General features: G+C 50.2%; 1 protein-coding gene across 6 annotated transcripts; it reads left to right on the top strand.

Moving 5' to 3' along the window:
- The first annotated feature begins 33 nt into the window (after nucleotides 1-33).
- Nucleotides 34-18,704, top strand: AKAP8 (A-kinase anchoring protein 8). 6 transcript variants are annotated; one of them, XM_059696451.1, is made up of 15 exons: nucleotides 34-186; nucleotides 2,534-2,572; nucleotides 4,607-4,639; nucleotides 5,156-5,432; nucleotides 5,877-6,375; nucleotides 7,088-7,217; nucleotides 7,468-7,514; nucleotides 8,625-8,658; nucleotides 9,518-9,588; nucleotides 10,490-10,569; nucleotides 13,590-13,731; nucleotides 14,056-14,149; nucleotides 14,584-14,714; nucleotides 15,797-15,892; nucleotides 17,231-18,704. In XM_059696451.1, the coding sequence occupies exons 1-15, from the start codon at nucleotides 168-170 to the stop codon at nucleotides 17,696-17,698; spliced, it is 2,160 nt and encodes a 719-aa protein (XP_059552434.1). In that variant the 5' UTR covers nucleotides 34-167; the 3' UTR covers nucleotides 17,699-18,704. The 6 variants fall into 6 exon arrangements, with proteins under 6 accessions (XP_059552434.1, XP_059552435.1, XP_059552436.1 ...); XM_059696450.1 differs by lacking the exon at nucleotides 34-186 and adding an exon at nucleotides 256-767; XM_059696452.1 differs by lacking the exon at nucleotides 4,607-4,639.
- Nucleotides 18,705-19,445: the final 741 nt, after the last annotated feature.

The raw sequence follows: 19,445 nt of genomic DNA on the forward strand, positions 1-19,445 counted from the left end.
AGCTGGGGAGATGGAGGCGGGCTCACCGGGGAAGTCCGGCAATGGTATTGGGCGGAAGGAATTACGCGTGTGCCCGGTCTTCCAGTAGCGGGCGACGGGAGGTACGTCGAGCGCATGCGTCCGTGGCAGCCTAGAAAAAGGGGCTGCTGGCGGGCCGAGCCGAAGACATGGAGCAGGGCTACGGAGGTTCGTACGGCAGCGGGTGCAGCGTAGGGAGGGTAGGCGCTTTCCGGGGCAGCGGCCGCTCGGAGGGCCGCAGGGCCAGGGACCACGCCTGAGGTCGGTTCCCGCAGCCTGGTCGTGCGGCGAGGCGGACTGGGCGCGCGCCCGCCGCTCATTGGACTGCGGTGCCGTCGCTCCCGCGGCATTACGTCGGATTGGATGGCGGTGCCACGGGAGGCGGGCGGAGCGCGGCGTCCTGACGCTGGGATGGGCTTCAGGGGGCGCCTTGGGCCGTCGGGTCGGTTTCTAACCCTTAGCTTCGGCGGGTCGAACCGCCTTGCTCTCCGCGCCCGTGCTCGCCGGCCCGCCGACTTCCCCTTCGGAAGACGCCACAAAATGGCGGCGCCGGGGGGCGGAGCCACAGTCGGCGCTCGGGGGGTGCGGAGTCCTCTCCCTGGCGATCAGGCCTGTCCCGGGATCCGCGGGGCTCCGTGGGGGCCTCCGCGCGGCGCACGTGGCCAGGCGCTCCCGCCCCGGAATGCGCCTGGGTGGCGCGGGGTCGGAGTCCTCCCTGCCAGCTCCGCGGTGTAGCGCGGCCGCACCGGGTGAGGCTTCTGTGAGGCTCAGCCTCGGGTTCAGCCGTGGATCTGACCCGGGCCGGCCCCGGACGGAACCTGAGGGTCAGATGCCGGGTATTTCCTTGGGCAGAGCTGGAAACCTGATGTAGCCCGGGGTGGTGGCGGATGGGTGGCTCCCTTCCAGGGACTCTTAGGTGGCCCGGAGGTGCTAGGGCCGCGGGAAGAGGCCGTGTGCCCTCTCCCCGTGAGAGTTGCAGGGCCTGTCGCAGGGGGACCTGCCCTTCATCTCCCCGGTCAGTCTCCTGGGAAGCCTCTGCTCGGTACTGGAGCCGAGTTTGCCCACTGGGAACAGTTGGGCTGGACCAGGCGCAGGTCCCTATCCAAGTATCTGAGGTTCCAGAAGCAGCTAGAGAAGACAGTGTCTTGAAAGGGGGCAGCGTGGGCAGGATCCAAGCCGCGGGAATTGCAGAAGCAGAGAGGTTCTGAGGTGCACGGGTGTCCGGGGGTCCTCGGCCTGACTGGGTCTCATTGTTATTTGCCTTCCTGCCAGATTTTCCCGCCAGTAATCCAGGATCATACAGGCCCTTGGCTTGGAGAGGGCCCTCCCTCCCCCGCCTTCCTACCTACTAAAAACCTCTCAGGCTCAGTCAGATGCTGCAGCTTCCCTGAATCATCCTGTAGCTTTAACACCTGGAGTTACTTCCTAGGACTCACTGAGCCTTGACAGTGCTCCCTGACCGTTTCCAGCTCCGCGGTCTTGGGCAAGTGACTTAGCTTCTCAAGCCTTTACAACAAGAAAAACAGTACCAGTCTCAAGGGGCGTCACGAAGTTCTGTGAGTAGCATGCGCCCCAGAGTGAAGCAGTCAGTGCCCTGCAGTTCGTCACGTGCTGTCAGAACCGCACTCTGCGTTCTCTGCACAGCTACGGAAGCTGCATGGTGCGGGGAGCGGCTGCCTTGCGGAGGGCAAACTTCAGTGTGACTTTGGGTCAGATGCCCTAACCGGAGCCTTAGCTCCCTGGGCTCTGAACGGCATTCTGTGAAGCTGGCTAATGTGTGCTCAGTGCCTGTTGGGTGTCAGCACACAGTAGGCAGTCAGCTAGTGGTTTGGGTTGCTCAGGTGAGGGAGATCAGTTACATTCTTGCTTTATAGAGGTGAAGTCATCTGACGGGTGTAAATAGCTGCCTGTGGCCAGCTGTGTACCTCATGCAGGCTCATGGAGATGAAGAGGGGCCAGGCAGATGCTATATTGGGGTCTGGAGGGACAGAGGAGCGACCAGAGGGGAGCACAGTCTGATTCTTGGGGCCAGGATGAAGCCCTGGGACTTGAAGGTGGCCCGGAGCACTGGAGGGTTCAAAGCCATATGGAAGCGAGACCTAGAGTGGCACAGTTGTGTCCAAGCGATGGGCACCTATGGGTGCTTCGTTGGTGAGCCAAGAAGGGGAACGGGGCTGAGTCCTAATGATGGGCTGGCTGGTGGCTCTGCCTGTGTCACCCTCAGTTGTGGGTTGAGGCTCAGGCCAAGGTTCCTCAGCAAGTGACAGGCAGAGCTGGCTCAAGGCCCCTTCCCCACCCTTCTTCGTTCTGCTTTGACCTCTGGCAGGTGGAGTGATGCAATCAGCCAGCTGTGAGAGGACCTTTAGGGAGGCAGCGTTGTGGTTATGCTGCCCTCTTGTACGGCTGGCACTGAACTCCTTTGAGGAGATCCCTTTAGGTTCTTAAGAGCCAACTCCAACGCACCTGTTGCTGGTGTGACACATAGGATCCTAATTCACAGGTCTTCTGTTCACAGGCTACGGGGCATGGAGTGCTGGACCCACCAACACCCAGGGTAGGTGGAACCTGCTTTGTGGGAGGCATGGGCTCCCGGGACCCCCGCTCCAGGCACCACACTGACAGCTGTTCCTGAGGCTGCACCAGGAGACAGTGGCCGGTAGCCTGGAGAGGCACACAGGGGGTGGGGTGCAGCCCAGGGGCCAGGAAACCTTTCTGTAAAGGGCCAGAGAGTAAATGTTTTGGCTTTGTAGGCTCCATGATCCCTGTAGGACAGAAGACACCATAGACAACTTACAAACAAATGGACATGTCTGTGCCAGTAATACTGACTGAAGGACACTGACGTTCGCGCACCATATAACTTTTCATGTATCACAACGTAGTCCGTTTCAGCAATCTGTTATTTTAATCTAAGTAAATAGCTGAGTGTATAATCAGAGACTTTTTTTTTAATCCTCACTGGAAGAGCGAAGAAAGAGAAACATCAATTAGTTATATGCCCTGACAGGGAGCGTGGGTGGAACCTGAGACCCTCCAGTGCACAGGCCGACGCGCGAACCACTGAGCACACCTCCCAGGGCTATCAGATACTTTTTTAATTAATGGACTTTATCTCTTATTTTAAAAAAATATATTTTATTGATTTTTTACAGAGAGGAAGGGAGAGTTTTTTATAGAGAGTTAGAAACATCAATGAGAGAGAAACATAGATCAGCTGCCTCCTGCACACCCCCCACTGGGTGTATGCCCGCAACCAAGGTACATGCCCCTGACCAGAATTGAACCCAGAACCCTTGAGTCCGCAGGCCGACCCTCTATCCACTGAGTCAAACCAGTCAGGGCTAGACTTTATTTCTTAATATATTTTTATTGATTTCAGAGAGGAAAGGAGAGGGAGAAGATAGAAACATCAATGAGAAAAAAACATCGATGATCGGCTACCTCCTGCACGCCCCCTACTGGGGATCAAGCCTTCATGTGTCCCAGCTAGGAATTGAACCTGTGACCTCTTGGTTCATAGGTCAATGCTCAACCACTTAGCCATGCCAGCTGGGCTGGACTTTATTTCTTAGTAGTTTTAGATTTATAAGATTAAGCAGGTAGTATGTCGAGTTTCATACACTCAACCTTACCTTCACCTCTACACAGTTATCCCTATTAGCATCTTGCATTAGCAGGATACATTTATTACAATTAACAAGCCAGTGTTGATACACTGTTATTAACTGTAATCTATAACTTACATTAATATTTACTCTGTAATATATAGTTCTATGGGTTTTGATAAGTGTATAAATGATGTGTATCGCATCACGAAATACTCTTTTGATTTTTTTTTTTTTTCTTCCTCAACCATTTAAAAATGTGGTTGGCTATACAACAGCTGGCAGTGGGCTAGGTTTGGCCTGGGGCCTGTTGGCTGAACCCTGCTCTGGAGTCCAGATCATGGCACTAAGTGCATTTGACCAAAATGTGCTCTAATTATGAGCTTTTTTGCGGCATCGTCCAGGGATTTGGACGATGGCATCCTTTGTTTTCTGAGCCTGGGATTTGCCCCTATTACTGTTGGGGGGAGGGTCACTCCTCTGCCCATCACTGAGTGTCCCAGAAAGAGGCCTTCCATGTCACTCAGACACATGTCCTCTTGCTCAGTTGAGTTAGGGACGTGATTTTCCACTGTGCGCTCTCCATGTTTTTGGCAGTGCCTGAGCTCTGGCTCCTAGTGAGTGCTGGCACTTTAGAAGCGCTCTGCCTGGGGACGTGCCCATTGGCTTCTTGGCTGGTAGCCCACACTGGATGAGCTTCTGGGGAGGGCTGCAGCGTCCTTTCCATTGCTGTGATGCGGAGACCGGGCTTGCCTAGGAGGGAAGCCCTGATTATGCTTAGCTGCGTGCTCTGGAAGAAGTGAGTTTCATAGTTCCTGGCCTTAGTAGGCAACCACAGGTGCCTCCCAGAGTGCTGCCATAGCACCTGCAGCCTGGCCCGGGGATAGGGGAGTGAGGTGACAACTGTCCAATATAGGGTGTGGGTTGTCTTAGGAGCCTTCGTTCTGCAAGCAAAGCTCTTGTGTGTTCTTGTTTCCTCTAAGGTGCATATGGAACTGGTGTGGCCAGCTGGCAAGGTAGGCCCTTCGGGGGGTCAGTGGGTGGACACGAGGGTCTCTGGTCAGCCATCCAGAGGAGCTGGGATGCAGGGACCCCCATCTCCCTTCCCAGCTGTGCTTATATCTCTCCTGAAGGCCTGCATGCTGGGCCTGAGGTGCTGAGGGGGCCTCGCTGGGAACTTGCAGGGGATTGTGGTTGTGTTCTGGGAGCAATATCTCTATGGTGGGTCTGTCAATAGCCCAACTGCCACTCTGGGCTCTCAGCCACCTCTGGCTTTGGATGGGAAGCAAGTCTTAGGATCTGACACTGAAAATCTGCTCAGAATTGAGGTCTCACCTCCACCCTCCTCCTGATGCCTTTATGAGCTATACAAAGGCAATGTGGTGCGCAATGTGGGTGATGCAAGCGGCACTTGGTCCCATGACCCTCTTCCTTCTTCCCTAATGGCAGTGGGTACTCCTCTATAGACATGTCCACCCCGGGCTGGCTTTGTGGCGGCTGAGGTCTGACTTGCCTCTTCTTCCCTTTGGCAGGTTATGAAAACTACAATTATTATGGTGCCCAGAACACCAGCGTCACCACAGCAGCAACCTACAGCTACGGCCCAGCCTCCTGGGAAGCCACCAAGGCTGGTGATGGCCTGGGGCCTGGGGGCCCTGCCATACATATGGCTTCTTATGGCCCAGAGCCATGCACTGACAATTCTGACTCGCTCATTGCCAAGATCAACCAACGTCTAGACATGATGTCCAAGGAAGGAGGCAGGGGTGGGAGCAGCACCGGTGGGGAGGGCATGCAGGACCGGGAGAGGTAATCACACACCTGACCCCTTCCCTGGGCATCCAGACATCACGCTTTCGAGGGACTGGGCACCTGCTCTCCCGGGAATGCTCTTCCCCGGTCCCTCCTGGGCATGGGTAGATGAGTTGGGCCTTTGTTCGGATAGAGGCATTGTCATTGGACTTGCTGGTTTCCTCAGTGGCAGGGTTTAGGGCATGGCTGTGGTTAAACTATGCCAGACTCCTGATTTTTGCACCAGGAGGTTAACAGCCGCCCTGTTCTTGTGGCCAGTGGCTTGTGCCCACGTTCATCAGTGTTTGGAGGGGAGTGTTGGTCTGTTTCGCCTCCAGGCATTTAGGAGGGGCACGGGGTGGTTTGGTTTGCTTTCTTGTTCCGAGTGTAGGGTGGTCAGCTTTGCAGGAGGTGTAGAGATCGAAACCAGAGCATGTCGTCATGATTGTGCTTTCTTTGCAGTTCCTTCCGCTTCCAGTCATTTGACTCCTACGACTCCAGGCCTTGTCTGCCTGAGCACAATCCCTACCGTCCCAGCTATAGCTACAACTATGACTTTGACCTGGGACCTGACCGCAATGGTGGCTTTGGCAGTCAGTACAGCGACTGTCGGGACCCTGCCCGGGAGCCCCGCTCACTCGATGGCTTCATGCGGGGCCGGGATCAGGGCCGCTTTCAGGACCGGAGCAACGCTGGCACCTTTATGCGCACTGACCCCTTCATGTCATCAGCGGCCTCCTCCCAACCACTGTCTGCTCCCTGGACAGAAATGAACTACGTGGGTGGACGGGGCCTGGGAGGCCCCTCTCCCAGCAGGCCCCCACCTTCCCTCTTCTCCCAGTCCATGGCCCCCCAGTCCATGGCCCCCAGCTATGGAGTGATGGGCATGCAGGGGGCTGGAGGCTATGACAACTCTGTGCCCTACAGATGTGGCCAGTCACAGACCCGGATGAGGGATCGGGTAAGCCCTTGCAAAGTTCTACCCTGCCTGTCTTGCTTTTCTTTTTAAACAGCTTTATTGAGGTAAAATTTAGAGATTGTGGGATTCACTCATTTTTACGTGTATAATTTGACTTTTAGTAAAAATGTATAGACTTGTGCAACCTTCACCACCATCTAATTTTTGAACATTTCTGTCAACCCAGAAAGAAACTGTCGTTAGCAGTCACTCCATATTTCCTCCCCCAGTCCCTGGCAACCACTAACACCTTTCTGTGCATGGATTTGCCTGTTTTGGATATAACACACGAGTACAATATGTGTCCTTTTGTGTGTAGTTTTTTACATTCAGCATAATGGTTGGGGGGGGTTAAGCTATGTTGTCTTTCTTTGCCTTCTGAAAAGACCTTGCCTATCTTTGTTCTCTGATCTTATACCCTCTTCACTCTTCATTCCCCTGGGACAGTGGTCGGCAAACTCATTAGTCAACAGAGCCAAAGGTCAACAGTACAACGACTGAAATTTCTTTTGAGAGCCAAATTTTTTAAACTTAAACTATATAGGGAGGTATATTGTTATTAACTTAATTAGGGTACTCCTAAGGCTTAGGAAGAGCCACACTCAAAGGGCCAAAGAGCCGCATGTGGCTCGCGAGCCGCAGTTTGCCGACCACGGCCCTGGGGTATCTTAATGGCCTGGGGAGGTGGTACATCAGGATGTGCTTGTGTCTGTAGCCCAGGTGGAGAGGGTTTGACCGCTGCGGCCCAGATGGCATGGGCAGGAAACGGAAGCAGTTGCAAATCTATGATGAGCCGGATGCCAAACAGGCCCGGGCTGACAGCGAAGGAGATTTTTCCGAAAATGGTATGCCCTGGGGGTGGGCTACAGTTAGTTTTCAGTGGGTATGAGATGAGTTAGTTGCATGCTTAGTGCCTTGCCTGCCTGTCCGTACAGTGGACACGCAGGAACTCAAGGGGTCTGTGTGTCACCCAAACTCCCACAGTCCCCACTGTGGTCACGATAAGCTTCGTCACTCTGGACAGTGAGCTTGGGAGGGTGAAAACCGGGCCACTGCTGAGGGGCTAACTTTCCCAATTACTTTTGTGTCTGATAGATGATGGAGCTGGTGACTTCCGGTCAGGAGATGAAGAATTCAGGGGAGTAAGTCCGCCTTCACTGGTCAGTCTCCTTTGTCTCTAGTGCAGGGTTTCTTCCTTCTTCCTCACAGAGACAGGCACTGCTGCTACGGTAGACTCGCAGCTGGAGTGTTCCACCTGTAACAATCCTTGCCTTCCTGAAAAAAAATTCCCAGCCCTCCTGCCCCCTCCCAGCCGTTTCTGTGTCGTTACAGTAATGTGCCCAGCTGCACACGTGGTCAGTGCAGTGGCTGTGCAGGTTGAGGCTTCCAAACATGTACTGAAGACTTGCAGCTTCACGCTGGTGCTGAGCTGCATCCATGTCGCTCATTCCTTCCAACCAGTCATGGTAGACAGGTGTTTAAGGTCGGCTCTTAGCATGAAGACCTGGCGAGTGAACCTTTGCCACTCCCTGTAAATTCTGATCCAATTCTAGGCTAGGGCCCTAGATCTGTGTGTATGAAGGCTTTGTACAGATGCTTCTAATGGTCAAGCCGGTTGGTGGAAGATGGGAGAAGTTGGGTACAGTGAGTTTTCAGCTTTTCTGAGAGTCTTGTCCCATGTTTTGCTTCAGTCTTGAGTCTAGGAACCACTGTGTACTTGCTGATTGGTAATTTAATCTTTGGCTTCATGCCTAAGAAATGGACTCCCTTTCCATTTTCACTTAGATGGTCATTTTTATCCACACCTAATTTTTTACAACCTTTGGTAAATACAAACAAATGGCTGGGAAACTTGGTAAAACCCATTTTCAATAAAGAGCACTGGAAGTAGCATCCTACAAATCAGAGTTTCTTGACATACAGTTTATGAATGGGCTCCTGGCATTCCCATGTGCAGAGCTGTGCAAGTGTACATTGCCAGAGGCCATACTTCAGCTTTAGAAAGCTGAAAGAAGGTTCAGTGTCTTCAATGAAAAAGCAAAACAGATTAGTCATCCCAGAATCCCAGAAGGCAACCAGTAGTGACAGGATGCACTCGGGCTCTGTCCCATAGCCCTGGACCTGGTCCTAACACCTTGTGACTAGGTTCCTGGTGGCACAGCAACCACCAGGTATTGGCAGGGGGAGCTAGGCTGGTGTGGAGAGTTGTGGAAACCACCTCACTGCCCAACTTCGTGTGTGTGCTTTTTCAGGAGGACGAGTTCTTGGACTCCGGGAGGCAGAGAGGTAGGCATTGCCCATTGTCCCTTTGAACTTTCCTGTGTCTGCCCAGCTGTCCTGCACTCACTGCCCAACACTCAGCTGAGCTGGGTTTCTGAGCAAGCCTGGAGCCTGGATGGAGGGGATGATGGCTCAGGGCAGAAGAGGGGCTGTGATTGCTGGGCGAGCTTTGGCCATGGCACTCACCCCAAGACTTTGCTCCATTGTAAATGCAGGCTATGGAGGGACGGGGCAGCTCACCTGTGGGTGGTGTCTGCAGCAGCTTGAGGGGTCGTGAAGGGAATCTCAGAAATGCGAGAGAGAAAGAAAAGGTGCCCTCCAGCTGTCTTCTCCTTTACCCTGGTCCATGCAGGTCCCTGTACTGTTCTCCTGGGCTTCGTTATCTCCACAGTTCCTTCTGTTGCCTCAGCCTTAACGGTGGGATTGCTGGCAACTGCAGCATATTGCTGCATGGGACAGAGTTTGGACACCTGCCTGGATTAGGGGCTGAGGGAAAGGGGGAGGCCTGTCAGGTACACCCAGACCCAGATACGCTAGCGGCAGTCATTGCTTACGGCTCAGCAGGCCCCGTCACTTCCAGTGCCAGAGACTTAAGGGTACAAATTTAGTGGCAAAAGCAAAGCCAAATTAAACCTCTTGGGGTGAGGAGGGGGCATGGAGAAGCAGCCTGGGACATGGTGGCCTTGAGCTTACCCAAAAGCCACTTTTCCTATTCCCATGGGTCTTGTAGCTGGTTTTCCCCAAGAATCACAGGCTGGTTCTGCTCCCGTCAATTCTGAAGGCCCCTGGCTTAGCTGCTGCTTCCCTTATGTGTTCAGGTTTAGCCAACCCTCTGAGGTCTTCTCACTCTGTTTATTTATTGAAGCGATCATGTCTGTAGCATGGGACCACACAACACTGAGCAGCTCGTGCAGCGGGGGAAATGCTAAAGCAAAGGTGAAATGTTTATTGCGTGCAGGTCCTGCTACCTACCCTGGATGTCTTTGCTATTAAACAGCAGTAATAGTTTCAGGCAGTGACCTCTTGCCAAAAATCCCACACGCCCTTTTGAGAGGCTTCTGAGCAGCGCACGCCGGTCGCCATCTTCGTGGGACAGTCTCGTGACTGGCATCAGGGGTAGGGGTTACAGTTCAGATGCTTATCCAACCTTTTTTCAGTGTCTGGCCCTGCTCTGAGCCACGGTAACCTGACCTGGCCTCACGCTGGGACACTGGGCTGGCCCCAGGAGATGGATGGAGGACTGATAGGTCTCTTCCTACTTCTCTTTCTAGGATTGCTTCCCATATAGCCCTGGGAAAGCCCTAGAGTGACAGTTTTCATGAGTGGAAGATAGAGTTCGGGCCAGCAAGGACTGACAGACCTGCTGAGGCCCTAGTTCAGAGGAGGCCTACGGGATGGTTGTCCTGGTCCACCTAGAGGTGGGACGGGGAGGTAGAACAGCTTTATCTTCTGAGGCTTCCAGCTGCTGCCTCTTTACCTAGGAAGAACTGCGCTCTTAACTGATGCTGGAAACGCAGGATAGGGAAGACCAGAGATGAGGTGGGCCTCAGTGAGAGTGGGATGGGTGGGCCGTGTCCCTGGCCCATCCCAGCCTTATTAGGCCCTGGGGGGTGTGAGGTGTCTCCCCTGGGAACGCCCCAGGATTCTCATCCAAGCTCTTGTGTGGGAGCCTTTGACAGTCCCTGGTGCCTCAGGGTGTCCTGACCCTGCTGTGTGTGGAGGCAGCAGCAGGGCACAGGGCGCAGTGGCCGAGCTGCGGCCCCATCGAGGCCCTGGTGCTTAGCTCCTCTGTGGGCTCTGCAGAGGGTCTTGAAGGGATTTCTCTGTTGCAGAGAAGGATGACGAGGATGATGAAGCGAAGAAGAGGAAGGAAAAGCAAAGGAGAAGAGACAGGTTGAGAGACCGAGCAGCTGACAGGTGAGGTGGCAGGTCAGCTGGACCCGGGCACTGCCAGGGCTCTTCTAAGCTCGTTGGTTCCTACCCCGGGACGTGGGCAGAGCCTGGTGTGAGCTAACCAGGTGTCTGTGGGAAGGCCTAGTCAGAGTGGTGGGAGACAAAAGTCGAGAAACACGAATGGAATCAGATTCTTGCCAGAGGTCCCTGTGTCCCTCATGTGCCGCCCCCCGCCCCCCCCCCCCCCAGACGTTCTGTTACCCTTTTCCATACCCCTGGGGAGTTTCCTTGTTCCCTGGCCTGTGTCTGTCATCCAAAACAACTGATCTTCATCCAGCAGAGCTGCTAAGGAGGTGATCTGGTGTGGTCCCAATCGAGACTCCAAATCTGGAGTTTGATTTACCAATTATACGTGTATCAACGTTACCTTTTGTGTCAGGCTAGCTCAGCCAAGGGTTCGCAAGCCTGAGTGAGGGCGGTGAAAGGATGAAGAAATGACAGACAGAGAATAAGCTGGGTCTAAGTGGATCTTCTGTGCCTGGCTGAGGCCACAGAGAGAGTTCCAGAGGCAAGCTGAGCCTTTATTTTATAGCCAGAGGTAAACAAGGTAGTGGTCACCATAGTTAACAGTGTTCTTGTGAGTTTCACTTGTTTTGGGAGCACTTGCTGCCCCCCCATAGCCCATTAGCTACCCAGGAAGGATCTAGGAAGCGTCATAAGGTCAAGCCTAATTATGCTAAGAGGACTGTGCCCTCTAAGCTGGGACTTGTTTGTGGCTTTGCCAACAGGTCAGTCCGAGGCTTAACCCTGTAGCCGTGCCCTACAACCTTTAAATAGAAAAAGAAGCACAAAAACTCAAAGCCCAAAGAGTGTTGGTGTGACCACCCCGTGGACTTCTCTCCCTGTTCAGTGATTACATGGCTGCTGACCTGACGAGAAAAGCAAACCACTGGTGGCCATGGGAGCCCTTGGTTGCCAAGGTCTTAGCCACACAGGGCTGCTTCTCTGTGCACAGGTTCTCTTAGTGACTTGAGGGGGGACTCCTTGCTCTTAAGGCTCACCTGGGGCAGTGTTTTCCTGTGCAAAGAATACTCACCAAAAGGGGTAACAGAGACAGGAACTGAAATGTAGGAGCTTTCAGGTGTTAGAAGAATTCATCAAAACCCTTGTAAAGGCCTAGCATGTTGCACAGTGGTTAGAACATCGGCCCTTAGACTGGAGGGTCTTGGGCTCGATTCTGGGCAAGACTCCATCCTGGCCCCGGTCAGGGCACGTGTGAGAGACAACCAATCGATGTGTCTCTCTCACATTGATGTTTCTGTCTCTATCTCTCCCTTCCCTTTGACTCTCTCCAAAAATAAAAATAGAAAAAATATCCTCAGATGAGAATTAACAACAAAAACTCCTCGTTACATAGATGAGTAAATAGGTGATGGCTAGATTTGATCTATTTACGTGCCACATGAGAACTTAGATGACATTTTTATTTATTTATTTATTTTTAATACATTTTATTGATTTTTTTACAGAGAGAAGGGAGAGAGATAGAGAGTTAGAAACATCGATGAGAGAGAAACATCGATCAGCTGCCTCCTGCACATCTCCTACTGGGGATGTGCCCTCAACCCAGGTACATGCCCTTGACCGGAATCAAACCTGGGACCTTTCAGTCCGCAGGCCGATGCTCTATCCACTGAGCCAAACCGGTTTCGGCATAGATGACATTTTTAAAAAAGAATCTTGCCGAAACCGGTTTGGCTCAGTGGATAGAGCGTCGGCCTGCGGACTGAAGGGTCCCTGGTTCGATTCCGGCCGAGGGCATGTACCTGGGTTGCGGGCACATCCCCAGTGGGAGATACGCAGGAGGCAGCTGATCGATGTTTCTCTCTCATCGATGTTTCTAACTCTTTATCTCTCTCCCTTCCTCTCTGTGAAAAATCAATAAAATATATTAAAATAAAAAAATAAATAAATAAAAAAGAATCTTTAAATCCTGCTTTAGTGATGGTTCTAGAGCAATTATCAATTGTTGGAGCAGTTATTACAGAGGAGGTGGAGATACAGCCAGGAAACATATTCCTTTCTAATAGTTCTGCACATAGAGCCTGGATGACTTTTTTCTTTTTCACTCCTCTGTTAGGGTATCTACAAAAGCTTGTGGCACTTGCCTAGAGATCCAGGCCAGGTGCTAGAGGTCAGCAGAATCTGGCGTTGGCAGAGGAGTCCTGAGTGCCACATGGCCTGTGTTCTTACCACAAAAGATCCAGAGGCTCTTGGGCAAAGCCAAGGGAAGCAGCACTCCACTGTGGGGGTCTGCAGGTCTGCAGGCCACTCTCTCATCACCTTATAGCATGATTGCATTTGTGAGACTTTGAAATCACATGACAAAGAAACATTAGTTTTTATCCATGAATTTGACATAACGTGCGTTTATGTCGAACCCTGTCAGAGAATTTTTCTTAGGTCGTGTCAGGATGACATGATTAGAGAGAGGAGGGAGAGAAACATCAATTAGTTGCCTTCCGCACGTGCTCTGACTGGGAATTGAACCTGAAACCCAGGTATGTACTCTGACCTGGAATTGAACCGGCTACCTAAAATTGAGTCACCTCAGTCCTTTGGGCCAAAAAGACTGGTATAGTAAATAGTAGTAAATTGCTACATGAATCATTTTCCTGAATACTTTGAAGATTGTAGTCCCAATCCTTGATAGGAAGCTGCTATCTTTTTTTTAAAACTCTTTTATGTATATATATTGATTGATTTCAGAGAGGAATGGATAGGGAGAGAGACAAACGGTGATCAGAGAGAATCACTGATCAGCCGCTTCCTGTGTGCCCCTGACTGGGAATCAAACTGTGACCTACTCTTTCATGGGTCGACACTCAGCCACTAACCACTGAACCACACTAGCTGGGCAGGAAACTGCTATTCTTTTTTTTTTTTTGCTATTCTTGACTCCCCATGAGAAGTCCGAAGTTCTAACCAGAGATGAACTCGTTATCCCTGCATCACTGTTCTTGCTTTTTGTCTTCCTCCTCCAGGATTCAATTTGCCTGTTCCGTGTGCAAATTTCGTAGCTTTGAAGATGAAGAAATCCAGAAGCATCTGGAAAGCAAATTTCACAAAGAGACACTGCGGTTTATAGGCACCAAACTGCCTGACAAGACGGTGGAGTTCCTTCAGGTGAAGCACACTTGGCCTTTATCACAGTGCTTCCCACTGATCCTACAGGTGTCAGATCCCTCACAGGGAAAGGGAAGGGAAATAAGGTCTAAACTTGGTAAAGATTTCTATTTCCAGAATAACAGTTGGCCTAGTCCCCATGTCAGGAATAACTGAGCTCCAACCATTGTAGTTCCCAGTAGTTCTGCCCGCAGAGCTGCCTGGCTGTCATCCGATAGGGACTGGGCAGACACTCATGGTGAGCTGCCTCTGCTGCAGGTGAGAAATACCCACATGTGCTATCCTCTCCTGGTTTCAGTTGGTGCTGTCTCTCAACCCCTTTAGGAATACATTGTAAACAGGAATAAGAAGATTGAGAAGCGACGTCAGGAGCTGATGGAGAAGGAAAGCACAAAACCAAAACCAGATCCTTTCAAAGGCGAGTTGTGATCCCAGGGGGCGTGCTGTTCTGCATGGCACTAAGGCACATGATTCAGTGCAAAGCCAACACAGGGCTGCTGAGGATGGAACGGGAAGACCCATGGGAGGGGCACTTAGCAATGGAAATAGGCCCTCCAGTTTGGCCTAATAGAGATCCCAGCTCTACAGGCAAGTTAACAGTGACATGAAGCGCTCTGCAGTTTTTTCCTTCTGGGACTGAAGGAGAAGAAAAGTTGGAAGTAATAATGTCCTGGTGTAGAGGCTGTTTGTTCTGGCCCTGCACTCCTGCTGGAAGGCTGATGGCGCCTGTCTCAGATTCTGTCCTCACGGAATCCCTAGAGAGGGCTGCAGGGAGAAAATGTGGGCCTCGTTGGGGGCTTGAAGGGGTGGGGAGCTGTCCCAGATCCCATATGACTTGGATTTCATCAACAGGGATTGGCCAAGAGCACTTCTTCAAGAAGATCGAGGCTGCTCACTGCTTGGCTTGCGACATGCTGATCCCTGCGCAGCACCAGCTCCTCCAACGGCACCTGCACTCCGTGGATCACAATCACAATCGCCGGGTGAGCCCCTGCTGATGCTGGCTGAGGGACGAGCCTTCCCGGGCTTCTAGTGGAGGTTTCAGAACCTTCTGTGTCTTATGAGGAATGCTAACATCTTTAGGGGCTCTTGCCATATCCCATCAAGTCTGCCACTTCATCAATTGTATGATGCCCCCTAGTTTCTGTGAAAATGTGTTGCTTAGAATTGATTTAATGCACAGTTGAAATTCTCCTGGTTTGAAAGTGTTCCCTGTAAACCACACAAATCAATTCCACATTTGCTGAAAAACTAGATTTTCTATAAACTGAGGCCAAAGGCCATTCAGAGCAGAGTGGCCTGGGAGACCCATTTGGTTCTTACTAGCTTATGGGGCCTGAGGCTAAAAATTCACTTCGGGTCAGCAAATTTTTCTGTAAAGGGTCAAATTGTAAATATTTTCAGCTTTGCAGGCCATAAGGTCTCTGTCCAAGTCTGGTGTTGGTGGGCAAAAGCAGCCACAGATCAGATAGTAAGTGAAAGAATGGGTGTGGCTGCACTTGACCCTCTGGCTGTAGCTTGCTGATCCCCGAGTTAACATCTCTGTTCTTAGTTTACCCAGTGATGAAATGGAGCTCTCAGTACTTGCCTGCCCATCTCCCCATTTTTTGTTTGTTTGTGTGCTTTTTTAATTTTAGAGAGAAAGAGGAAGGCGGGGTGGGGGAAGGAGAGAGAAATAGTGATTTGTTGTTCTACTGATTTATGCATTCGTTGGTTGCTTCTTACAACACAACCTCGGCATATCAGGATGGTGCTCTAACCAACTGGGCTACCCGGCCAGGGCTCCCCACCTCCCAGTTGCATTAAAGAGCAGCCAAAAGCACTGTATAAACTAGTGATTACTGTATGTGTGTCAAGCTGTTTTTGAGCTTTCATAGTTTTGCTATTGAACTTATTATGAAGTTAATATAACTCAAAACTGAAAAGAAAAAGCTTACTCCTTTCCCTACTTAGTTTACAAAGCTTCTAATCTATAAATGAACAACTTGATGCAGCCTGGCTGGTGTGTTCTCTTGCTCCTGTATATGTGCCATTTTTGAAAACCTATGTGTGGTTCCCTTTGCAGTTGGCTGCTGAACAGTTCAAGAAAACAAGTCTCCATGTGGCCAAGAGTGTTTTGAACAACAGACATATAGTGAAGATGCTGGAAAAATACCTCAAGGTTAGGAGTCCAATGGATGGGAAAAGCTTTTGAAATGGAGAAAGAACTATGAGTGTGGAACTGTATCTCGAGTGCAGTGCTTAGGATTTCTGAGTCTTTTGAAGAACTGAGGGATGTTAGAATGTATCAGGCTTGGGAGTTCCACAACTGGATTTCCCAAGACCGAGTGCTTGCTTGGGAACTCTGGGATGTGGTTGTGCTCGATTAATCTGTACAATAGTGTTGATTCTCTACATAAGACACCTTGACTATCCATAAAATACTGAGTAAATGATGGTGAGATGCTTAAAAAGAAACATATCCAAGGTAGGTAATTGTCCAAGAAAGAAGCTAAACTGAGGTTTTGCTGGCAGATCCAATTGAATAAAATGGAGGATCAAGGCGCAGGGAAGAGCCAGAGGTGCCTTAGCCACTGAGCCATAGTGACAGGAGCCGAGTAACAAAAAGTCCCAAAGAAGGGTGCCTGGGAGAGAAGTTGGAAGAGCCCCCCTGGTTCCTCCTTGGGAAGCCCGTTTCCTAAATGCTCAGTCCCATGACTTTAACTTCTAAGGCTGGTAGCTAAGCTGTAGCATAGCCTGGCTAGGACCTGTTTGCCCTCCTCTCAGTTATTAAATGGTTCAGTACCGAAGGGGTGGGGGTTCGATTTCCCGTCAAGGGCATGTACCTGAGTTGTTCCCCACCTGATCTGGGTGCCTGCGGAAGGCAGCCGGTCTGTGTGTCTCTCTCACGTTGATGTTTTTTCCTCTCCTACCTTCCCCCTCTCCCCGTCTCCCCCTCCTCCTCTCTTCTTCCCCCCTCCCTCTTTTTCCCTCTCTCCCTCCCTTCCTCCCTTCCATTCTGAAAGCAATGGAAAAAATATCCTCAGGTGAGGATTAACCAAAAGGAAAAAAGTACAAAATAGTTCTAGTGAAGCTTTTCGGAGATGTCTTTTCTGAATCAATAGGCTCTGAGATCCTTTAGGGTTAACACCTGGTGTAGTTTAAAGTATTTCTCTTGCCCTGTCCAGTGTGACTCAGTTGGATGGATCATTGTCCCATGCACTGAAAAGTAATGGGTTCAGTTACTGGTTAGGGCACATGCTTAGGTTACGGGTTTGATCCCTGGTAGGGGCGCATATGGGAGGCAGCCCATCAGTGTAGCTCTCTCACATGGATGTTTCTCTGTCTCTCTCCCTCTCTCTTCTTCCCTCTCTAAAATAATAAATAATAAATAAACGAATAAAGTATTTCTCTTATTGACTGCTTATCATGAAAATACGAGCTTCCACCCAGCAACCTGGGTCTGCTTCCACTCGTTTGAACAGTTCTTTAGACCACTGACCTGTTTCTTCTTGGCCAGGGTGAAGACCCTTTCACCAATGAAGCCGTTGATCCAGAAATCGAAGGAGTTGACAATTTAGGAGGTGATGATAAGGAAGAGACACCTGAGGAGGTGGCTGAAGAAGTGTTAGCTGAGGTGATTACAGCAGCAGTGAAGGCAGTAGAGGGGGAAGGAGTGCCCACTCCAAAAAGTATTGAAACACTGGCTGAAGGGGAAAGCCCCGTGGACACTGCAGAGGCTACCAGTGGTCCCCATCCTGAACAGCCGCTGGAAGCAGACACACACTGTGGAATGGCATCCGGGAAGGGGAGCGCTGAAGCAGAGGCCGGAAGTGAGGAGGCCCAGGCTGGAAATAAGGCTGCAGAGGCTGAAGGTGAAGCAGAAGCAAAAGGCACTGTAACCATCACTGTTCCGGCCCCAGCTGCCACAGAAGCTGAAGTGGAACAAACTGATGCAGAGTCCAAAGATGTTACTCCCACCGAGTGATCCTCCTTTCCCTGTTTCAAGGGATGTGTTATATGATGCATTGATCTTTCTTCTTTGGTTTGTAAGTAGTACTAGGGTGTGTGTTACTGGAATATGCTGAAAACATTTTGGTGAAGAGACCCAGCTGTTTCCTTCAGAAAAACGTACCTCATGGGCTTGTCTTAGAGCTGTGTGGCTTTCCGCCTCGGTTTGGAAGCTACAGAAGTACATTCCCCCAAGCAGCTGTGACCTTCCTATACTGCAGTTGGAATAGTAAGAGTTGGGCGCTGAGATTTTGATACTTTGCTTGTTAAGAATGCCTTTCCTTTATTATTATTTTGTCTGGGAGCAGCTCATTATTACTAGGATATATCTTACTTTATAAAGATTTGTTTTTTTAAGTTTAAAAATTTGCTTTGGCTTTAGTTTTTGACCTGCGTTTATAGCTCACGGAATGGGGTATGATTCTCACAAGATGTAGCAGAATCTTGTTAATGTGATGCTGGTCCTGTCACATCTGAACTCTGACAGCTGCACCACTGGAAGCACACCCAGCGGCCCCTAAGACGGGACGCTTTGCCTAGGGCGTTGTTTCCCGATCTCTAATCCTTGGAGAATGACCTTCAGAATAGACCTCATGTGTTCCACCTCTGCATTACTTCAGGGTTTTTTCCTTAAATCAAGTTACTTCCTCTTAAATATATTTAAAAAGAAAACTGGATGTCCCTCCCATGAATGGAAAACCAGATAAGATGCTATCTGTAAAAAATGAATAAAATGAAGTAAACATTTCATTTTAAATACTCTTCCTTTGGAGGTTCCCGAGTCAGAAAGGACAGGCAGCACGTGTTCACGTGTAGCAAGGACTGGCTACATGTTCCTATAACCAAAAGCATGGAAGAGACCTGCCTTTTGGAATGATACTGCTGGGTCTGCTTCCCTGTAAACTTTTGAACTGTCACATTTGAGGACACATTGGCCAGTGGGAAATTATTTTACAAGGTAATAAAAATATTTGATGAGCATCTACTGTGTACCAGGTGCTAATTCATGATAAAAATAAGATATGAGCACTGCTCTCAAGGAGCCTTACTAGAGATGTGAGATGAATATTTATAAAAAAGTCTATATTAGAACTAAATAAACCGTTCAATAAGCAAGAAAATGGTGCCTCTGAATTGTTTCTGCTCATTTCTTACTGCACAGATTCAACTCACTGCTCATTATTTCTTAGTCACAGGTTCAACAAGGCCTTTGAAGTTTATCCTCTTGAGGCAAAAATTGTTGGTGACGTTGAAAATTAATAGTCTGGCCCCAACTGGTTTGGCTCAGTGGATAGGGCATCGGCCTGAGGACTCAAGGGTCCTGGGTTCAATTTCGGTCAAGGGCATGTACCTTGGTTGTGCGCACATACCCAGTGAGGAGTGTGCAGGAGGCGACTGATCAATGTTTCTCATTGACGTTTCTAACTCTCTATGCCTCTCCTTTCCTCTGTAAAAAATAAAATATATGTTTCTAAAAAATTAATAGTCTGAAAAAGGATAATAAAACGATGAAATTGCTTTGTTTTGTTTTTGTAAAAGTAATCCAAGACCTGTCATAAAATATATCTCAATTTCAGTGAGGTTCTTCTACCCCCCACCCTGTGTGAAATAACATCAATCTTTATTGATTTCAGAGAGGAAGGGAGATGGGGCAAGAGATACAGAAACATCAGTGATGAGAGAGAATCATTGATTGGCTGTCTCCCACATGCCCCCTCCTGGGG

This window comes from Myotis daubentonii, chromosome 5, assembly GCF_963259705.1.
Source record: "Myotis daubentonii chromosome 5, mMyoDau2.1, whole genome shotgun sequence".
In the NCBI taxonomy this organism is placed as follows: domain Eukaryota; kingdom Metazoa; phylum Chordata; class Mammalia; order Chiroptera; family Vespertilionidae; genus Myotis; species Myotis daubentonii.